Here is an 18,981-nt window from a genome sequence, read left to right on the forward strand (position 1 = left end):
TAAAGGGCTAGGAAGAGTAGCTGAGAACAGAATGGGGGAAAACCTCCCAACCCTTATAAATGACATAAATATAGAAGTCAAAGCAGCCCAATGAACTCCAAACAGAATTAATCCGAATAAGCCTTCCCCATGATATACACTAATCATGATATACACTGTCAAATGTGGAAGAGAAGCAGAAAATCCTGAAAGTCGCAAGAAACAATCTACTACATACGAGGGAAATCACTTAAGACTGAGTTCAGACTACTCAGCTAGCACCACGGAGGCAGGAACGCAGTGGTAGGATATACTTAAGATCCGGAAAGAGATCATTCAGGGGGCTGTGTCCTGCCTGGTGTGGGCAGGGGACTGTGTCCTACCGGGTGTGGGTAGGGGGCTGTATCTGGGGTTTCTGCACCTCCTCCCTGCCAGGAAAGCCAGCATCAGTGTGTAAGTCACAGGAGGAGGGCGGGGACGGTCCACCTTACCGTCCTGGGTGGCAGGACCAATGTCCACACCCAGCTGCCCATTCCCACCTCACCAGGATGGAGCCCGCGTGCCTAGAACTGTGTCTACTTGTCTGCACCCACATGCCCTGGAAAGCATCCCCGCCAGCTGTGCCGACCTGCTCCAGTCCACAGCATGAAAAGGTCAAACTCCTGTGCCGAGGTCATGGCAAACCATCCACACCCAACGCAGGGCCCACCAGGTCCCCACCTCCCAGACCTCGACGCCATTCAGGGAAGCCCAAGGCCACATGGCCGGCATGTGGAAGGCCACCCCTGCACTGGTCACCGCAGCAGGTCAGCCAGAGCTGGAGCCCAAAGACCTAGAACCATCAACAGTTTACTAACAGAAACAAGAGAATCAGTCTGCAGATACATAAATACAACATTAAATATGGGCTTTCATAACTGTTACGTACTTTTTTTTTTGAGAAAAAAGTAGCTGACATCCAGTGGGGGCGGAGCAGCCACAGGGCTGGGGAGGCTGCCCTTGGGTGCATCCCTGGCGCTCATTCTTTTCCAGCTGCTGCTTTCCAGCCACGACCCTGCACGGCTGGACACTGAGCACTGTGGGGTAACTGCGTGGCGGGGGATGCCGGGGGCTCCGACTCCCTCCAGTTCCAACAACCAGCCCTTTGTGGCAGTGAAAATATTTCTTTATTAGGGGTTCCTGCCTTAAGAAACAAACCAGCACAAATGCCAAGGCTGGGGTCGGCTTTGAAGGCCGGCCTTCCTCCTAGCACTTTTCCGTTAAGAAGCTAAACCCAGAGGTCTGCCCAGGCTGGGGCAGGAACAATGGGACCAGAAGCCACGGTGCACCCTGCACTCCTGCCTGCCCCCACACCTAGCTTGGGAGAATCCACAGCCACGAGCTCCCATGGGGAACCCAGAAGCCAGTCAACCTGTTCTCCCTGCACACAGAGGCCCCTGAGCTGGTTGGTGCCCAGAGCCTATCATGCCCCTCTGCCTACAGAGGCCCATAGGCCTAGGAGTGCCCAGATGGGGAGGCAGGGATGGGGCAGTGAGCAACGCTGAGCCACATCACAACCCACTGAGTGCCAGGCCCAGCCCCGCTAATGACATAAAGGAGAGCAAGAAGACACTAGAAGAGCATAAAGTAGAGTTTGAAAGAATAAATAGAAAAACAACAGCTCTCACAGAGATAAAAGATACTGTTGACTAAATTAAAAATATCCTGGAGACACACAACAGCAGCTTTGAAGAGGCAGAAGAAAAAGCCAGCTAGAAGAAAGGACCATTGACCTCAAATGCACAAAAGAACAAGTGGCCAAAAAGACGGAAACACTGGAACTGGATCGCAAGGAAATGAACAGCACAAAGCATGTAAATATAAGAATCACTGGTGTCCCAGAAGGAGAAGAGTTGAGTAAAGGGCTAGAGGATTTTGTTGAGGAGGTAATGGGGGAAAGCACTCCAGCCCTTATAAAGCACATACATATGCAAAGAAAAGAAGCCCAATGAACCACAAACAGGATAAATCCAAATAAGCCTACTCCAAGACATATATTAGCCAGACTGTCAAATGCTGAAGAGAGGCAGAAAGGCCTGAAAGCAGCAAGAGAAAAGTGACTTGTCACATAAACGTATGTGACAGTTGTCACATACAAGGGAAGACACAGAAGACTGAGTTCAGACTACTCAAGAGGCACCATGGAGGTGAGAAGGCAATGGTATAACATATTTATGATCCTAAAAGAGAAGGACTTTCCAGCCAAGAAGTCTTTACCCAGCTAAGCTGCACTTTAAAAGAAGAGCAGATAAACGAAACATGGTACATACATTTGATGGAATATTATGAAGCAGTTAGATAAAATGATGTCCCAAGACATACGACAGGGTAGGCCACGGTGACTCAGTGGCGGAGTTCTCATCAGCCATGCCAGAGACCCGGGTTGGATTCCCAGCGCCTGCCCCTGCAAAAAGGAAAAACAACAACATGAAAACATATGACAATGTGGATGAAACTTGAGGACATAATGTTGAGTGAAAGAAGTCTGAGACAAAAGGACAGATACCATATGATTTTCTCATTATGCCTTTCATAAAGCCACCAGTGTTTTGGAGCAGCTAGAAGGAAAACTCCGAGATGAGGGCATGGTGGCACATGACAAACTCTGGGATCTGTTCTACAGCTGCTTGTTGAAGGGAATAATCAAAGATGGGTTTGTTTGAAGCCCCCTGACCTAGAATTCCCCATTAATGGGGTATTACCGAAGTGTAATTGTACCACAATATATCCCTCTATTAATGCCCAATGCTATATGGCGTATTCACAGTGCATAGACAAAAGTAATAGCAAAACTTACTACTTTACTAAATTGGCTCGCACAGATTTAATGTTTAAGCCGCCTGAAAGCATAGGCAGCTCTAAGCTCCGACTAAGCAACTGTGGCGGCAGTGACGCCAAAATAGGGAAGGAGGTGTGCTGGCCACCTACACCTCCAATACACATGTCAGACGAAGGAGGTCCACAAGATCAGGCCAGAGAGCTCGTAGTCAAGAAAAAATTACAAATAATGATTGATCACTTGTATCCTCAGCTCCATTATCACCCACTAGCTAAAATAAAAATCCAAGATATAAATCTAGACCCCCAAATGTTTGACATTTTAACTGCCACTTGGAAGTTACTTAATATCTCCAACCCAGATTTGGCTTCTGATTGCTGGCTTTGCCTACGGATGGGAGGCCCCCTGCCCCTTGCCTTGCCACCACGCAATAATACCTATGGCAACCTCTCTAGCTCTTGCAGTATCTCCATACCTTTCCGAGTGCTGCCTAAGTTTGAGAACAGCACTCTTTGCTTCTCCTCACCATCCTCTAATGATAGTAATAAGATAGATCTCAGCATGCTCTCTATCGGTTGTCAGGAGACAATCAATATCTCTGATCCCCTCTGTCCCACTAACGGCACTGTATTCATATGCGGCGGTAACCTTGCTTATACTACACTCCCACAAAACTGGACTGGGTTGTGTGTCTTAGATATACTCCTTCCTAACATCAATGTCATCAGAGGGGAGAAGCCAGTACCTATCCCCAGACTAGACCTTATTGCTGGCTGCCACAAAAGGGCCATGCAGATGCTTCCCCTCCTAGCTACGATAGGTATTCTTTGAGCTTTAGGTACTGGATCTGCTGGTTTAGGGATTTCTATCACGCAATATACTAAATTATCCAAACAATTAATTGAGGATGTGCAAGCTTTATCAAGCACGTATTCAGGACGTTCAAGACCAGTTAGACTCCCTTGCCGAGGTAGTCCTACAAAATCGAAGACGGCTAGATTTATTAACTGCAGAACATGGGGAATATGCTTGGCTTTACAGGAATGCTACTGCTTCTATACCAATAAATCAGGCATCGTCAGAGACAAAATTAAGAAACTGCAAGAAGACTTGGTAAAAAGAAGAAAAGAACTGGCTGAAAATCCTCTGTGGAGCGGGTTTAATGGACTATTGCCTTATTTTCTCCCACTTCTAGGACCCTTGATTGGCTTACTAATACTAATTTCACTAGGACCTATCCTTTTCAATAAATTGATGGCTTTCTTGAGACAACAAATTGATGCCATAAAAATGCAGCCCCTTCAGGTCCACTATCATAGACTGGCCACGGCAGATTGCGATGGTAATGAATACCTATAAAAAACACTCCATCTGCGCATTCCAGAGTGCTGGACTGGGTAGCCAATGACGGGCAACTGGACACCTTAGTCTGAGCAATCTACCACCTAAGCCAGAGGCCTGGCCCTATGCTGCCCTAAGCCTCCATGACAGGTAAGGTTTCAGGTTGCCTACTTTGTGGCGTCCCGACCTAAGACAGGCACAGTCCCCTTGGGATAGGCCGTTGTGCAGTCTCCACCCTTTTTTGAAAATAATAAAAAAGAGGGACCTGTGGGAAACTGCTTATGGCACTGGTAGTGTGCCGGCTATCTTGTGGTCTGACGCCACCTTACGTATTATCTCAAGTTAAGTTCCTTCTTCTCTCACTTCTGCTCTGCCGATTCCCTGAAATCGGCTGATGAGCCTTGGCTAATCTGCCTTTCCCAACTGTCTTTCCCAGCTTGGCCTCTGCGGTTAAGTTGCTTAACCGCAGAATAACGCCCAACCTCTGCTAACACCCGATACAAGTCACTTCCCCTTTCTTGCTGTATAATTACCCCGGATTCGCCCTCAATAAACGAGACTTGATCAGAATCCTGTCTTGTCTCCATTCTCTGTGTCTCTTGTCCCCCCAATTCTCATTGGCCACTGACCAGAGGGAAGGCTGATGTGGTTGCCATTCTTGAGCTTCAGCCGGCTCTTCCTGAACTTGCCCATGCGTTTTTTCAGTCGGGGCTTCTCCTGGCACAGCTGGTGGAGGATGATGTTAAGCTCCCACTCCAGGATGTCAATCTCCCACTCAGCCAGCTCCTGCTCCCTGCACCGCAGCAGCTCTTCCAGGTTCTTCTGCTGGAGTGCAGCCCAAGTCAGCTCCTCCTCCCAGGTGCGGAGCTCCTGCAGGACAGGTGGGAACCATGAGAGAGAAGCAGGACACTGAGTGCACAGCAGTTAGGGGGGTAAGGCCAGAGACCCCAGAGGACAAGTGCTCATGGCAACCTGAGGGACTGGCCAGGCCCTGCAGAACTTGTACTTGTAGGTGTCCCATGCTCCAAGTCTCCAGTGGGGAGAGGAGGCTGGTAGTTAACTGATCAATGAGCCCCTAACCACCATGGATGGTGGGGAAAGGAAGGCATAACATAGGCATACTGAGGATGCATACTGAGTAGCTAAAGCCACAGGCCAACCCCTAGAGAGGGAAGCTGCGAGCTCCCAGCTACTCTTTGAACCTTGTTTAAAATTGTCTGTGGCTGAAAACTATAGTCATGTATTTGAACTCCGCAGTCTAAGTTCTATTTTATTTTTTTTCATTTTATAAAGGATTAAAAAAAAAGACAAACAGAACTAAATTAATGTGATTTAACTTTAAATATGCCCATTGCAAATGAATCACCCTCAAGGCATCACCTAACATTCAAATAAAAACAAATATATTTTTAGGATGACTGTTCAAGAAGTATGTCAGGCATGCCATCTAAATCTTTCTTTATTTGATGAATAAGTCCACTGAGGCACGTGGTTTTAACTCTCATCTGGTTCAAAAGGATAATAATTTGCTCTGGAAAGTTCTTGAGAGCACAGCAAGAAGAGAGAACATTCCCTGAAGTCTTTGCCAAAACCAAACTCGCCTGCTGTTCTGCCACACACCCCTGAAATGAACTTTTAGTGAACATGTAAGATGTCATCCCAGAGCAGGCTGTGCCTCTGCAGCAATTCAAGACAGCCAGACAGAGAATCTCAAAAAATGCAGACAGAGAACTCTCTTTTCCTTCTCAGAAGGAGAGCAGGAGACAGAAACCTGGAGGAGTAGAAGTGGGACAAAAATCCCATTTCGATTCCCATATCCTGAGCCAAGAATGGTCCTTTCCATTCTGCTCTGAGAATTAGGGTGGAAGCATACAGGTGGGCAGAACCTCTTTCAAGTTTCTCCTTTATCCTTCTGCATTAATTTATAAATGAACACAACACTGGTTCTCAGGAAGAAAGTGGGGGGTATGGAATCAGGAAACAGGAGAGAAAAGAGGAAAAAGAACAAAGGATGTGTAAAAAGTTTAAAACCTAGAAAAAATTAGAAAATTCAAAAATCACATATAGTTATCTGCTCCGACCACAATGGAATGAAGCTAGAAACCAGTAACAGAGGGAGAAATGGAAAACTCACAAATATGTGGAAATTAAACAACCTAATGTTAAACACCAATGGGTCTAAGAAGAAATCACGGAAAAATGAGGAAACATCTGGAGGTAAATGAAAATGAAAATACAACATACCAAAACTAAGGGACATGGCAAAGGCAGTGCTGAGAGGGCAGTTTATAGTTTTACTCACATTAAAAAAAGGAGGAAAATCCCAAATCGGAGACCTAACCTCAAAACTGGATAATCAAGAAAAAAAATAACTAAACCCAAAGTAAGCAGAAAGAAAGAAAAAAAAGAGGAGAGCAGAGATAAAGAAACAGAGACTAGAAAAACAGAGAATCAACAAAACCAAACACTGGTTCTTTGAGGAGAGCAATGAAATTGACAAACCTTTAGCTAGACTGAGAAAGAAAAAGTCAGAGACAAATTACTGAAATCAGAAATGAAAAGGGGAACATTACTACCAACCCCACAGAAATAAAAAGGACTACTGTGGACAACTGTACACCTAGAAATTAGATAACTTAGATGAAGAAGACAAATCCCTAGACACCTACAAACTTCCCTCACTGACTTGAGGAGAAGAAGCATAAGGTCTCAGCAAATCAGTAACTAGTGGGAAAGCAAGTGTGCCTTTACTTCCTTGGCTGGCCAAGCAAGCACCATGCAGTGGGTTGAAGTCAACAACAGGAATTCATTAATTCTTGGATTTGAGGCTAAAAGAAAGTCCAAATCAAGGCATCATCACAGTGATGCTTTCTTCCCAAAGACTGGTGCTCTGGGCTGGATGTTGGTGGCCCTTGGTCCTGGGCCCTGTGTCACCTGGCAGTGCACGAGGTAGCCTCTCTCTTCTATTCCAGGTTCTGGTGACCTTCAGCTGCTTGCTTCCTCGGGCTTTCTCTTTCTTCATCTGAATTTCATTCTGCTTATAAAGGACTCCAGTAAGAGAATTAAGACTCATACTGATCAAAGTGGGCCACACTCAAACCAAAATAATCTCATAAAAAGGACCTACTTACAACGAGTTCATAGATTAACAGATTCAAAATTTTAAGAATATGATTTTCTGGGTTAGATACAGCTCCAAGCCACCACAATCAGTAATCAAAAACCTCCCAACAAAGAAACCCAGGAGTAGATGGTTTCATAGTTGAATTTAAACAAATATCCAGGCAAAATATCATTAATACTACTCAAACGCTTCCGAAAACACTAAGTCATTCTATGAGACCAACATCACCCTTACACCAAAGCTAAAGCCTGATAAACGTATCAAAAGAAAAGAAAATTACAATTCCATATCCTTATAAATATATGCAAAAATTCACAACAAATTACTTGCAAATTGAATCCAACAGCACATGAAAAGAATTATACACTGTGATCAGGTGGGTTTTATCCCAGGTATGCAAGGGTGGTTTTACATAAGAAAATCAATTAGCATAATATACCACATTAGTAATACAAAGGGGAAAAATCAAATGATCATCTCGATTAATGCAGAAAAAGCATCTGACAAAATACAGCATCCTTTCTTGATAAAATCACTTAGAAAAAGAGGAATAGAAAGAAATGTCCTGAACATAATAAAGGGCATATATGAAAAACCCACAAGGAACATCATACTCACTAGTGAAAACAAAGCTACAAGAACTAAGTAGCGAATTCAGCAAAGTGGAAGGGTACACAGTCAACACCCCAAAATTAGTAGTGTTTCTCTACTAATTTTATGAATGAATGTCCAGTAATGAAAACTGGAAGAAAAAAATCTTGTTCATAATAGCAACAAAAGTAATCAAATATCTAGTAATAAATCTAACCAAGGATGTAAAGGACTTATACACAAAAAAACTATAAAACATTAAGAATTCAATGAAGACCTAAATAAATGGAAGGACATATGATGTTCACAGTTTAAAAGACTAAATATATTGTTAAGATGTCAATTCTACCCAAAGTCATCTGCAGAGTCAACACACTTCCAATCAAAATTACAACTGCATTATTTGAAGAAATGGAAAAGCCAATCATCAAATTAATATGGAAGGGTAAAGGGCTCTGAACAGTCAAAGCCATGTTGAAAAAGAAGAACAAAGTTGGAGGACTCACATTTCCTGATCTTAAAATTAATACAAAGTCACAACAATCAAACAGCATGGTACTGACACAAGGACAGACATAGAAACCAATGGTCTCAAACTGAGAGCTTGGAAATCATCCTTATATCTACAGTCAATGGATTTTTGACAAGGATGCCAGGTCCACTCAACTGGACTTCAACAAACAGTGTTGGGAAAACTGGATGTCCATATGCAAAAAAAGAAAAGGAGGGCCCCTACCTCACATCATATGCAAAAATCAACTAAAAAATGGATCAAAGACCTTAAAATAAAAGCTAGACCTTCCTGAAGAAAACATAAAGAAGCATCTTCATGGTCTTGTATTAGAAAAAAAGAAATTCTAAAATTCAACAACAAAAAGACATACAACCCAATTAAAGAATGGGCAAATGACTGGTTGGAATAGTGTCCGTCACTGAGGAATGAATAAACAAAATGTGATCTACACTTATGATGGAATATTATTCAGCTGTAAGAAGGAATAAAGACCTGATGCATGCGACAACATGAATGAACCCTGAGGACATTATGCTGAGTGAAATGAGCCAGGCACAAAAGGACAAAGAGTGTATGATATCACTAAAATGAAATCATTAGAATAAGCAAATTCCTAGAGTCAGACACTAGACTACAGGTTACCAGGGACCAGGGTGGGGATAAGGAAGGGGAACATAATGCTTAATTGCTACAGAGTTTCTGTTTGGGGTGACTGAGAATTTTTGGAAATGGATAGTGGTGACGGTAGCACAGCTTTGTGAATGTCATTAACATCACTGAAATATATATTTGAATGTGGTTCAAAGGAGAAATTTTAGGTTCCTAGAATAAAAATTTAGAAAATAAAGAGAAAGGACTGTAGCACATAAAAAACAATGAACCTTAATTACAAAAGTCTTCTCTCATCAATTGTAACAAATATACTACACCAATGCAAGGTGCTATGAAAATGGTGATATATGGAAACTCTGTATTTTATGCATTATTTTCTGTAAACCTACAATTTATCTTAATAAATAAAGAAAAAGTAAAGAAACAAATCCATACATTGACAGGAAAATGTGACCCACAGTCATACAAAAGTCCCAGCCTGACACCCCTGAAGGTCAGCACAGCCATATGCAATAAACAGTTAAAGCAACCGAAAAAGAGATCAGTCCTCAATGAGAGTTAAAAACAAAGCTGTTCTAGTTTGCTAGCTGACGGAATGCAACACACCAGACACAGATTGGCTTTTAATAAAAGGGGATTTATTTTGTTGGTTTTTCAGAGGAAAGACAGCTAACTTTCCACTGAGGTTCTTTATTACGTGGAAGGCACAAGATGGTCTCTGCTGGTCTTCTCTCCAGGCCCCTGGGTTCCAACAACTTTCCCAGGGGTGACTTCTTTCTGCATCTCCAAAGGCCTAGACTGAGCTGCTAGTGCTGAGATGAGGAATGCTGAGCTGCTAGGCTTTGCTACATTGTGTTCTCTCATTTAAGTACCAGCCAATTAAGTCAAACATCACTCATTGTAGCAGACAGGCCTCCTAGCCCACTGCAGATGTAATTAGCAACAGACGAGATTCACGTTACCATTGGTTTGTGCCCCCAGCAACAAAACTAGGTATGCTCACCTGACCAAGTTGACAACTGAATCTAACTAACACAAAAGCCAATCTGGCTAGGTCTAAGGTAAATCAGAATACAAGGTAAAAGATATGTATGTATTCTAGACCTTCAGCTAACATATGAGACAAAAGGCAGAGTTTATAATGTCTAGAACCTAAATTATCTGTGACACATAGTCTGAATCAACCTGTCTGGAAAGCTCATTTAATCACTCCAAACTCCTGGAGTCCAGAATGGAAATAAGTCCCTGTAATTCTGTGTAGTTTACTATAATACTAGGATACATCTCAGACTGTGGTGGGCTGATAATCAGAGTACTAGTCGAGTCCTTTAAGGGTCCAAATGGGGAAAAAATACCTACATATATATGCATATATATGTGTACTGTTTAGAAAGAATACACCCTCTGTCCTTTTTCACTATGTCTGTCATCAAATTCACCCCATTGCCCTGATTTTTTTTATTTCTAAGCAAATTAAATTTTAACTCAAGACACTATTTAAAAAGAAAAAGAGGTAAAACAGATATTAATAAATGAGATAAATCTATGAACTGCTTCTTTAAAGAGATAACTAGACAAATCATGTTAATAAAAATGAGGCTCATTAAAATAAAATGAGGAGTGAATACAAAAATGAATATAAGTATAATAATAAGTGCGATATACTAAGTATAATAATATAAGTATAACGCAATTAAGCATTGTTGGTATGAAATTAAATATAAGCACTCAAGAATACAATGGAGAGATGAATTTATTTCTCCCTGAAGACAGCATCTTCCATCAGGAAAGGGAAGCAGAGGCAATTTTCCAACAAGTGAAGGACAGAGCCCAGGGATGAGCAAACCTGTGGGACACCCGGAAGCAGCACGGCGAGAGCATGGAGGCCTGCCAGAGGACACCTGCCAGCTGCCAGTGCAGACCTGCCACCACCCCGGGGACATGCCCCAGGACGCAGGAGCCCTGTGGAAAAAGCACTGTGCTTTTCGCCTGTGAGAGTGGAAGTGCGATTTTCAGGACGTCGCCACAAGTTCCCTCATTTGAAGTTACCCCGATCACTCCTTCTAATTCCCCACCAGGCCTTTCTTTTACTGAACATACACAGTGAGGGATAACACAAGAACCCGAGTTTCTGCAAAGGAGCCCCTACTCTAAGGGACCCTTGTGAACTGATGCAAACCAACACAGACTTGATTGTCCGTCAAGCTTGTTCTACTTTAATTTAATCACTTCATTCCTACTAAATGTAAAGAGAATTGAGGGGAAAAAAAGAAAGAAATACAAGCCTCTAATCTCAATTAAACGGATGATATTTTGGATCACAAAACTAATTCAAGAAGCTGGAAAAGCTAAAGGATTAATAAGCATGGATGCATGGATGGAACTGAATATATTTAAGAATTGTATACAAGAAAGAACTAGGCTTTAAAAGTTTATGAATACTCTCAAAAATTCAGGAAACAGATAATTATTAATTTCTCCTTCTGTTTTGGAAACAACAAAAAAGAGGTGAAGGAAGGAAGGGAGGGGAGGAAGGGGACATAAAGGTTACTCAATTTATTATATGAAGGAAGCATATCCGATACCAAAATTGACAGTAACGAAAAAAAGTTATATTCAGAGGTAAAAGTCCTCAAAAATATAAACAGAGGTCCAGATTCCAGACTCCCACAGTGCCTGCCCCTCCTGGATCCTCCCAGCCACCGCCCACTGCCCAGTTCCAGCTGTCCCCTGCGTCTGGGGGTCAGGAATAGCAGCACCCCATCCCCAGGTGCTAACACCTGCAACTGCTTTACATCTCTACAGTAACAAGTTACCATGTCATGGAAGTACAGTTAGGGGAACTACTTAACTTGCCCTAACAGAAGAAAAGATGTCTGCATTTATTCATTCTCTTGTCCTTATTCTTTCCTTCGGGCCCTAGCTCACTCTGCTCCTGGCAGAGATCCAAGCGGTCTCTGGACTCCTGAGAAGCTGGTATACGGCTACACCAGACTCCTCAAACGTCCCTTCCTATGCTCAGGTCAGAATTTCTTAGTTACTGCTCACAATTTCATGCCAGGAAGTTATCCATCTTTTACACTTTCTCAGGGGCATCAAATTATAACTACCATTCCTGTGGACATTCAGAGAATAATTTTTTCTTTTGAAATTTTGTCTACGTACCTAGTTCTCAACCTGGAACCTCCAGGCTGCTGGTCATTTCCTTTGTGGACAATGATAAGGTCAAGGGTAGAGGAACCTCAGGAGGTCTGGGTACTGGGGTGGGGCTGGGGATTGGGGGAAGGGGCCGCCCACCAAGGCTCCCCTCCCATCGATGCCTGTGCACGGCTCCTTAGCCAGCTTCCAGAGAAAAGCATTTAGCCAAGATGATGTAACTACACAGAAACTCGGATGTTAGCTCTAATTTGTTCCAATATTATGACTGATTTTGTTTAATATGTGCAGTGAATTAATTTAGAACCTTTGGGGAAACGATATTTGGCCAAGTCCTTTTACATTGGCTAACCAAGTCTGTGTCCAGTCCCTGTATCCCTGTATATAAACACTGAGCAGATTATAAGCCTTATATGCAAAACACAACATTTCAGTAATAGTCTAAGTCTATGTTACTCACAAACTAAGAGTATAATGGGCTAACTGAATTTTTGTTTCCACATTAATTGATTTATGTTACTGAGAACATCGGAGGCTAGGGCAGCAGGCACTTCCTACAGCACCTTTCGACACCAAGTTTCCCACTACCGGACTGGTTTCTGGATATATTACTCAATTTTTCAAACAGCTTTTTCCTTAAGGTCATTTTAGACATTAGTGCTCCACTGATAATTATGCTAGAATGACATTCTGATCATTAACGAATACCATATATTATACTTCATAACCACTACTTTAGAATGCACTCATGCTTATTTTATTCTCTAAATCATCAAATGAAGCAGCGACATATAAACTATAAATTGGATTGTTAGAATCAAGAAAAAATACATATCTTTAGAAATACATCGATTTTGACAAGGCTTAGCTATTCCGGTGTTTAACATACTCCTGGTGGGGGGAGGGGGCAGAATTTTTCTTGACCCCTAGGAATAAATAACATTTATGTAAAAGTGTTTTATAACCAATAGAGCTATACAATTAAGAAAGAGAATCATTACATAATACTGTTAGGTCCTAAATTAAGGATGCCTACACAAATAATTTATTTCCCAGTCTTTAAAATGCTTCAAGTATTATTCTTTAAAAACTGTCATTCAAAACTTTAAATGTTGAGAATCCTGGCTATGCTAACTCAGGGTGATGAAAAAGACTGGTGGGTAAGTGGAACTGGGAGGAACTCGGGGTGCCTGCAGGTGGCCTGGGGAATTCCTGGCAGGGACTCCCTGACAGCAGCCACATGCCAATCAAGAAGGGCACTTGGGGCATGTTTTCCCTCACCGTCAAGGTAGGCTCAGGACTGCTTCTGTTTCAGTCTGCTGGTTGGTTTTAGCCTATTTTATCTTCCTGTGGGCATAAAACTTCTTTGGTGCACTAATGTGCTCCCTAACAGCTCCCACACCCACCAAGTGTCAGAACGCAGGGCTGGGAGCTGGTGGAGCTGATGGGACGCCACACCGTGCAGTCTGGGGTGCACTGCTGCACTCCCTGACAGCTCCCTGCCCTCAGCTGGTGGACAGTCACACTCTGAGCTGCCCACAGTGTGAGCAGATTTGACCTAACAGTCAGTATCCCCGGCTCTAAGGAGGCTCCTTGTTCAATCAGTTCACTGCGGACACTGCTTAGGTCAATTCTCTGGCTCAGTCACTGTGGTATTGCAAGTTACAAAATCACTACTTAAAGAAAACCAATACTTTTAAAAACGAGACCCCCACCCCCACCAATGAGAGTTCTTCCTGCTATAACCTGTCCCAAGTGCTTTACATGCACTTATTTTATGCATATTAACTTTACCGTGTGCCCCCTGGGGTTTGATAAGATGAAGAATGTCCATCTTACAGGTGACCGCTCTGGAGTGGCTGCACTGTAGCCAAGGGCCTGCCTCCAGCCCGGCCCTCCAAGCCATTGACTCCTGGGGTGGAGAAAGGTCTTGTGGGCCTGGCTGCAGGCCAAGGAGGACACTCACCAGTTAGTGTTACCTTCCACTTAAATGCATGCTACAGAAAGGGAAGTGCGCATCTACTGAGAACAAACGCCTTCCGGGGATCTAGGGAGCTACCTGTCCAGGGCCCTAGTGAGCCCCTGAGCAGCCGTGACAGGCTGGCACACAAAGGTGTGCAACAATTACCTCCGTTCATTTTCACAGGTAAGATGAAGACCACAGCCCTCGGAGAGAAAAGAGTCTGTAGGTGGGGAGTGGGGAGCCAGCACACAAGGCCATGAAGTAACTCGTCCAAGGTCAGTGCTAATCCAAAACCTGAGGCTCCATTTTTTTCTTAAACATAGTGAAGGTGAAATCATATCAAAACATCCATACTACAAAGAGGTCCTACCCAATGGGAGAAAATGCTTGGAAACCACATACCCAATGAGAGTTTAGTATCCAGAATATATAAAGAAATCCTACAACATTAAAAAAACAAACAGCCTAATTAAAAAATGGACAAAATGCTCAAATAGACAGAGGATACATACAAATGTCAAAAAAGCACATGAGAAGATGCTCAACATCACCAGCTATTAGGGAAATGCAAATGAAAACCACAATTAGGTATCATTTCACACCCACTAGAATGGCTACCATGAAAAATCAGAGAACTTAAGTGTTGGGAAGAATGTGGAGAAATAGGAAAATTCATTTATTGCTGACGGGAATGTAAAAAAAATGGTGCTACTGCTGTAGAAGACAGTTGGGCAGTGGCTCAGAAGCTAAATACAGAATGATCCTATGATCTGGCAATCCCACTTCTTGGTATATACCAAGTACATACATCAATACTGGTATATACATCAATCAGAAGAACTGAAAACAGAGACTCAAACTGATATTTTCACACCAATGTTCACAGTGACATTATTCCCAACTGCCAAAAGATAGAAGCAACCCAAGTGTCCATCAACTGATGACTGGATAAATAAAATACGGTACATCATGTGATGGAATACTACCCAACCGTAAGAGGGAATGAAGTCCTGATGTGCAGACCCACACAGATGAAACTTGAGGACTTACTGTCTAGTGCAAGAAGCCAGGCACAAGAGGACAAACATTGTACAATCTCACTGATACGAACTAATTATAATAAGAAACTCAAAGATCTCCAATCCAGATTGGAGTGTACCAGGTGACTGTACAGAATTTCCACTTAGCTTGACTGCAATGGTTTGGAAACAGATGGCGATGATGGCAGCACATTATTGTGCATGTAATTAACAGCACTCCATACACAGGTGAATGTGGTTAAAACGGGAAACTTGAGGCCACATATGCTACTAGAGTAACGATTAAAAGTATAGGACTGTATAACACAGAAAGCCCAATTGTAGACAATGGACTACAGCTAAGAGTACAAGAATGCTGTTTGATTCATGAACTATAACAAATATACGACACTAATACAAGGTGTTAATAATAGGGTGGTAATACTGGAAACATACACCTAATATAAACTATGGAGGATAGTTAATAGTACTATTTTGGTAATTTTTCATCAATTATTAACAAAGGCAATTAAAGTATTTAAAAAATGAGCACAATTACAAAATAAATACTATCATCCATTGCAATAAATGTTCCACATCAATACAAGGGGTTGGTCGTGGGGTGGTTGGTGTCCAGTAACCCTGTAATTTTAGGCATGATCGGTCTGTAAAACCCCAACTTCTCTAACAAAAATTTTAAAGAAAGAGAGAGAGAGACAGAGGAGGGGCAGGGAAGAGAGAGTGATGGGAGAACAGGAGTGTAGGGGACTAAGACAAAGAATGGCAGCTGGAGAAGACAAGTGGTGGAGAGGGGTTTTGTTCTGCTTTAAGACAAGAAAAGGGGGTATTGCTGGAGGGAGGCCCAACTGTCGGAGACAAAACTCCCGGAAGACTGCACATTTCTGCACAGCAGGGGTCCCCCAAGCAAAGGCATTTACAGCAATTTAAAAATGTTTCTAGAGCAGACATTCCACAACATCCACAGAGAGACCAGCAGTGAAGATAAAGACCGTCCTGCTTCTCCCCAGAATTTGCTAATATTCTAAAATGAAGATAAGGTTCTCCCTCTCCTGAGGTCACTAGATCATCTACTTAAAATCAGAGTTCCCCAATTTGGGGTTCCTCTACTGTGAGGGGTCCCCCTGTACCTGCAGGCACCATCTGGGGCTCACCACACTACGCTGGGGTGCTGCACCTGCTTTGAGTAACAACATGTCTCTGTCTAACTCAGAGTTCTCGTGCATGCATGTGTGTGTGTGTGTGTGTGTGTGTACATGTGCATGCAGATGTGTGTACATGTGCACACGTGTAAAACTTTGGCAAACTAATTCAATTGTTAATTTGTAAGTAAGGTAATATCGCAGATCCTTGGTAGTTTCTGACTTAATCCATTTAAAACAAACAAGAACACAATCAAAAATGGTGAAATAAGTTGTTTCTGCAAACAATTAGCATGAATGAAAGAAAGGACTGCTGATCTTGATCTACACTGCATCTGACTTGCAGAGGTGGAAAGTTTCTTGCAGTGCACAAAAGGTTGACAAATTCAGAGAAGGAGCTGGAGTGAAACTCTGCAGTTGTAACTCCAATATATAGTCTTTGAATAAAAATATAAATGAATAAATAGGTAAAGAAATCATTTTTAAAAATCAGGAACTGAGACGCTTCAGGGCTCCGTTCCCCCAACAGAAGCTTTGAGCAACTAGCAAGAAGTGCAGAAAGACCTTTCTCCAGAAAACAGCTAAAAGACTGTGGTCACAGGATGAGCACTGAATTGAGAAGTCTACTTCAAACCAGGGGCTCTGGTGGTGGACTGGCCAGCCCCTCGACCCCCCTCCTCTGATCCTGGCTCCACAGGAGCAGAGAGACCACGGCATGCACTCTGGGAGAATGTACGTCTATCTGATGGTGGTCTGTGGGACTGGCCATCTGTCCCAGAACCTGCTCACCCAACTCTCTTACAGGATGCTGCAGGAAAGCAGTAAAGTGCTGCCTGTGGCAGGGGACTGCTGCTGTAGGACACAGACAGCAGGGCCCAGGACTGCTGGGAACTCTTTCCTAGGACAAAGGGGGCATTCGTGTCCCTGTAAACAGGGGACTTTCTAGTGCCATGTGTGCATGCAAGCCTGCGACTCATGCGCAGAAAGGACCAGGGAGGCCCTACAACTTGGCCTGGAGCTATATTCTAAACTCAGCATGAGGATAAGCCCTGAAGGACAGCACTCACAGGTCAACCTGCAAGGCTGGGGAATGTGTTACCTGTTTTTCCTTTTTTTTTCCGGGTTCACTACAGGCAATCAAGGAAAGCTCTGCCGTAACATTTGATGGGTACAAACTTAAGGAACAGAGATAATATTCAAAGAAATAAAGGCTGAAAACTTTGCAAATTTAACAAAAGACACGAATATGCATCTGCAAAATACTCAATGAATTCCAAACAGGATAAACCCAAACAGACCCATGGCACGACATATTAAAATTAAATTGTGAAATGTCAGACACAAAGTCAGAACTGTGAATGCCACAAGAGAGAAGCAACATGTCACATACAAGGGAGCCTCAAAAGATTGTGTTGATTTCTCATTGGAAGTCATGGAGGCAAGGAGGCAGTGGAATGATATATTTAAAGGGCAGAAAGCAAAAAATCAGCAAGCAAGAATTCTTTACCTCATAAAACCATCTTTCATAAATGAGGGTGACATAAAGAATACCTAGGGTTTTATATGAGATTCTAAAAGGTTCCATGCACTAGGATTACTTTCAGAAACCTACAACCTCCAGATGGGTCCCTAGGCCAGATAAGTCCTAAACTGCAGAGGAGCCAGCCTCTTCAGAGCATCAACTAGTTCCTTCCCTGTACCCTGTATTATCCACAGCCACTTCCAACATGAAAACGTTTCAGTGGGCATAGTCCAAATACCCCTAAAGACTGGGAGGAAGATCCAAAGAGAAGGTGGAGTTATTCAGAGAAGGTCAGATTTAACAAATGAGTATGACTCCTGAGTCATAATACTGATACTTCTTTTAGTCTCTAGTGTCTTGGAGCAGATGGCAGTAAAAACCTAAAATTATGACTTGTAGCCCATACTAAAATCTGAAATTCGTTCTACAACAAATTGTTGCAGTATGCGTTTAAGTTGATTGCATTCTCTGTCTATGTTATTCTTTACACAAAAAAGTCGACTGTGACGATGAATGCAGTTGCATGATGATACTCTGAGCACCGTGCACTTTGGATGATTACATGGTATGTGAATATATATCAACAAAATTGCATTAAAATTTTTGAAAAATGTGAGAGTGAGATTAAGACATTCCCAAATAAAGAAAAGCTGAAGAAGTTTGTCCCCACTACGCCAGCCCTACAAGAAATGCTCTTTTAGTTTCCTACCTGCCCAAACAAACACCATTTGGCTTACACACTGGGAACCTCTGGATCACATGTCCTCAAGACAATTCTGGCCCTGGGCCCTGGAATCCTCTGTCCCCAGGCTCCTCCCTGCCCAGGCTCCTCCTTCCTGGGGCTCCCCCATCCCCGGTAGCCTCCATTCCCAAGCTCCTCCCTCCTGGGTCTCCTCCATCCCCAGGCTCCTCCAACCCCGGAATCCTCCATCCCCGGGCACCTCTGTCCCCAGGCTCCTCCCTCCCTGGGCTCCCTCCTACCCAGGCTCCTTCCTCTCCAGTCTCCTCCCACCCTGGGCTCCTTCCTCCCTAGGCTCCTCCCTTTCTGGGCTCCTCTGTCCCCAGGCTCCTCCCTCCCTGGACAGTGTGCCCGGTGGCCTCCCCTGGCCGGCCCCTTCCCTTCAGTGTCCCACAGACTCTAGCCTCCGTGGGCACCCTCCTGCCTTCTCTCCCTGTGACCTT

The 18,981-nt window shown here is 43.2% G+C and overlaps 1 protein-coding gene across 1 annotated transcript in view; it reads right to left on the reverse strand.

The window, feature by feature from the left end:
• Positions 1-3,739: 3,739 nt before the first annotated feature.
• LOC143651233 (mitogen-activated protein kinase kinase kinase 9-like) overlaps positions 3,740-18,981 on the reverse strand; it is a 38,942-nt gene continuing 23,700 nt past the window's right edge. The window contains exon 5 of the mRNA XM_077122249.1: positions 3,740-5,008. Within this exon, the coding sequence (XP_076978364.1) occupies positions 4,703-5,008 (306 nt within the window). The 3' untranslated portion in view covers positions 3,740-4,702. The remainder of the gene's footprint in view (positions 5,009-18,981) is intronic.

Source organism: Tamandua tetradactyla, chromosome 12 (assembly GCF_023851605.1).
Source record: "Tamandua tetradactyla isolate mTamTet1 chromosome 12, mTamTet1.pri, whole genome shotgun sequence".
NCBI lineage: Eukaryota > Metazoa > Chordata > Mammalia > Pilosa > Myrmecophagidae > Tamandua > Tamandua tetradactyla.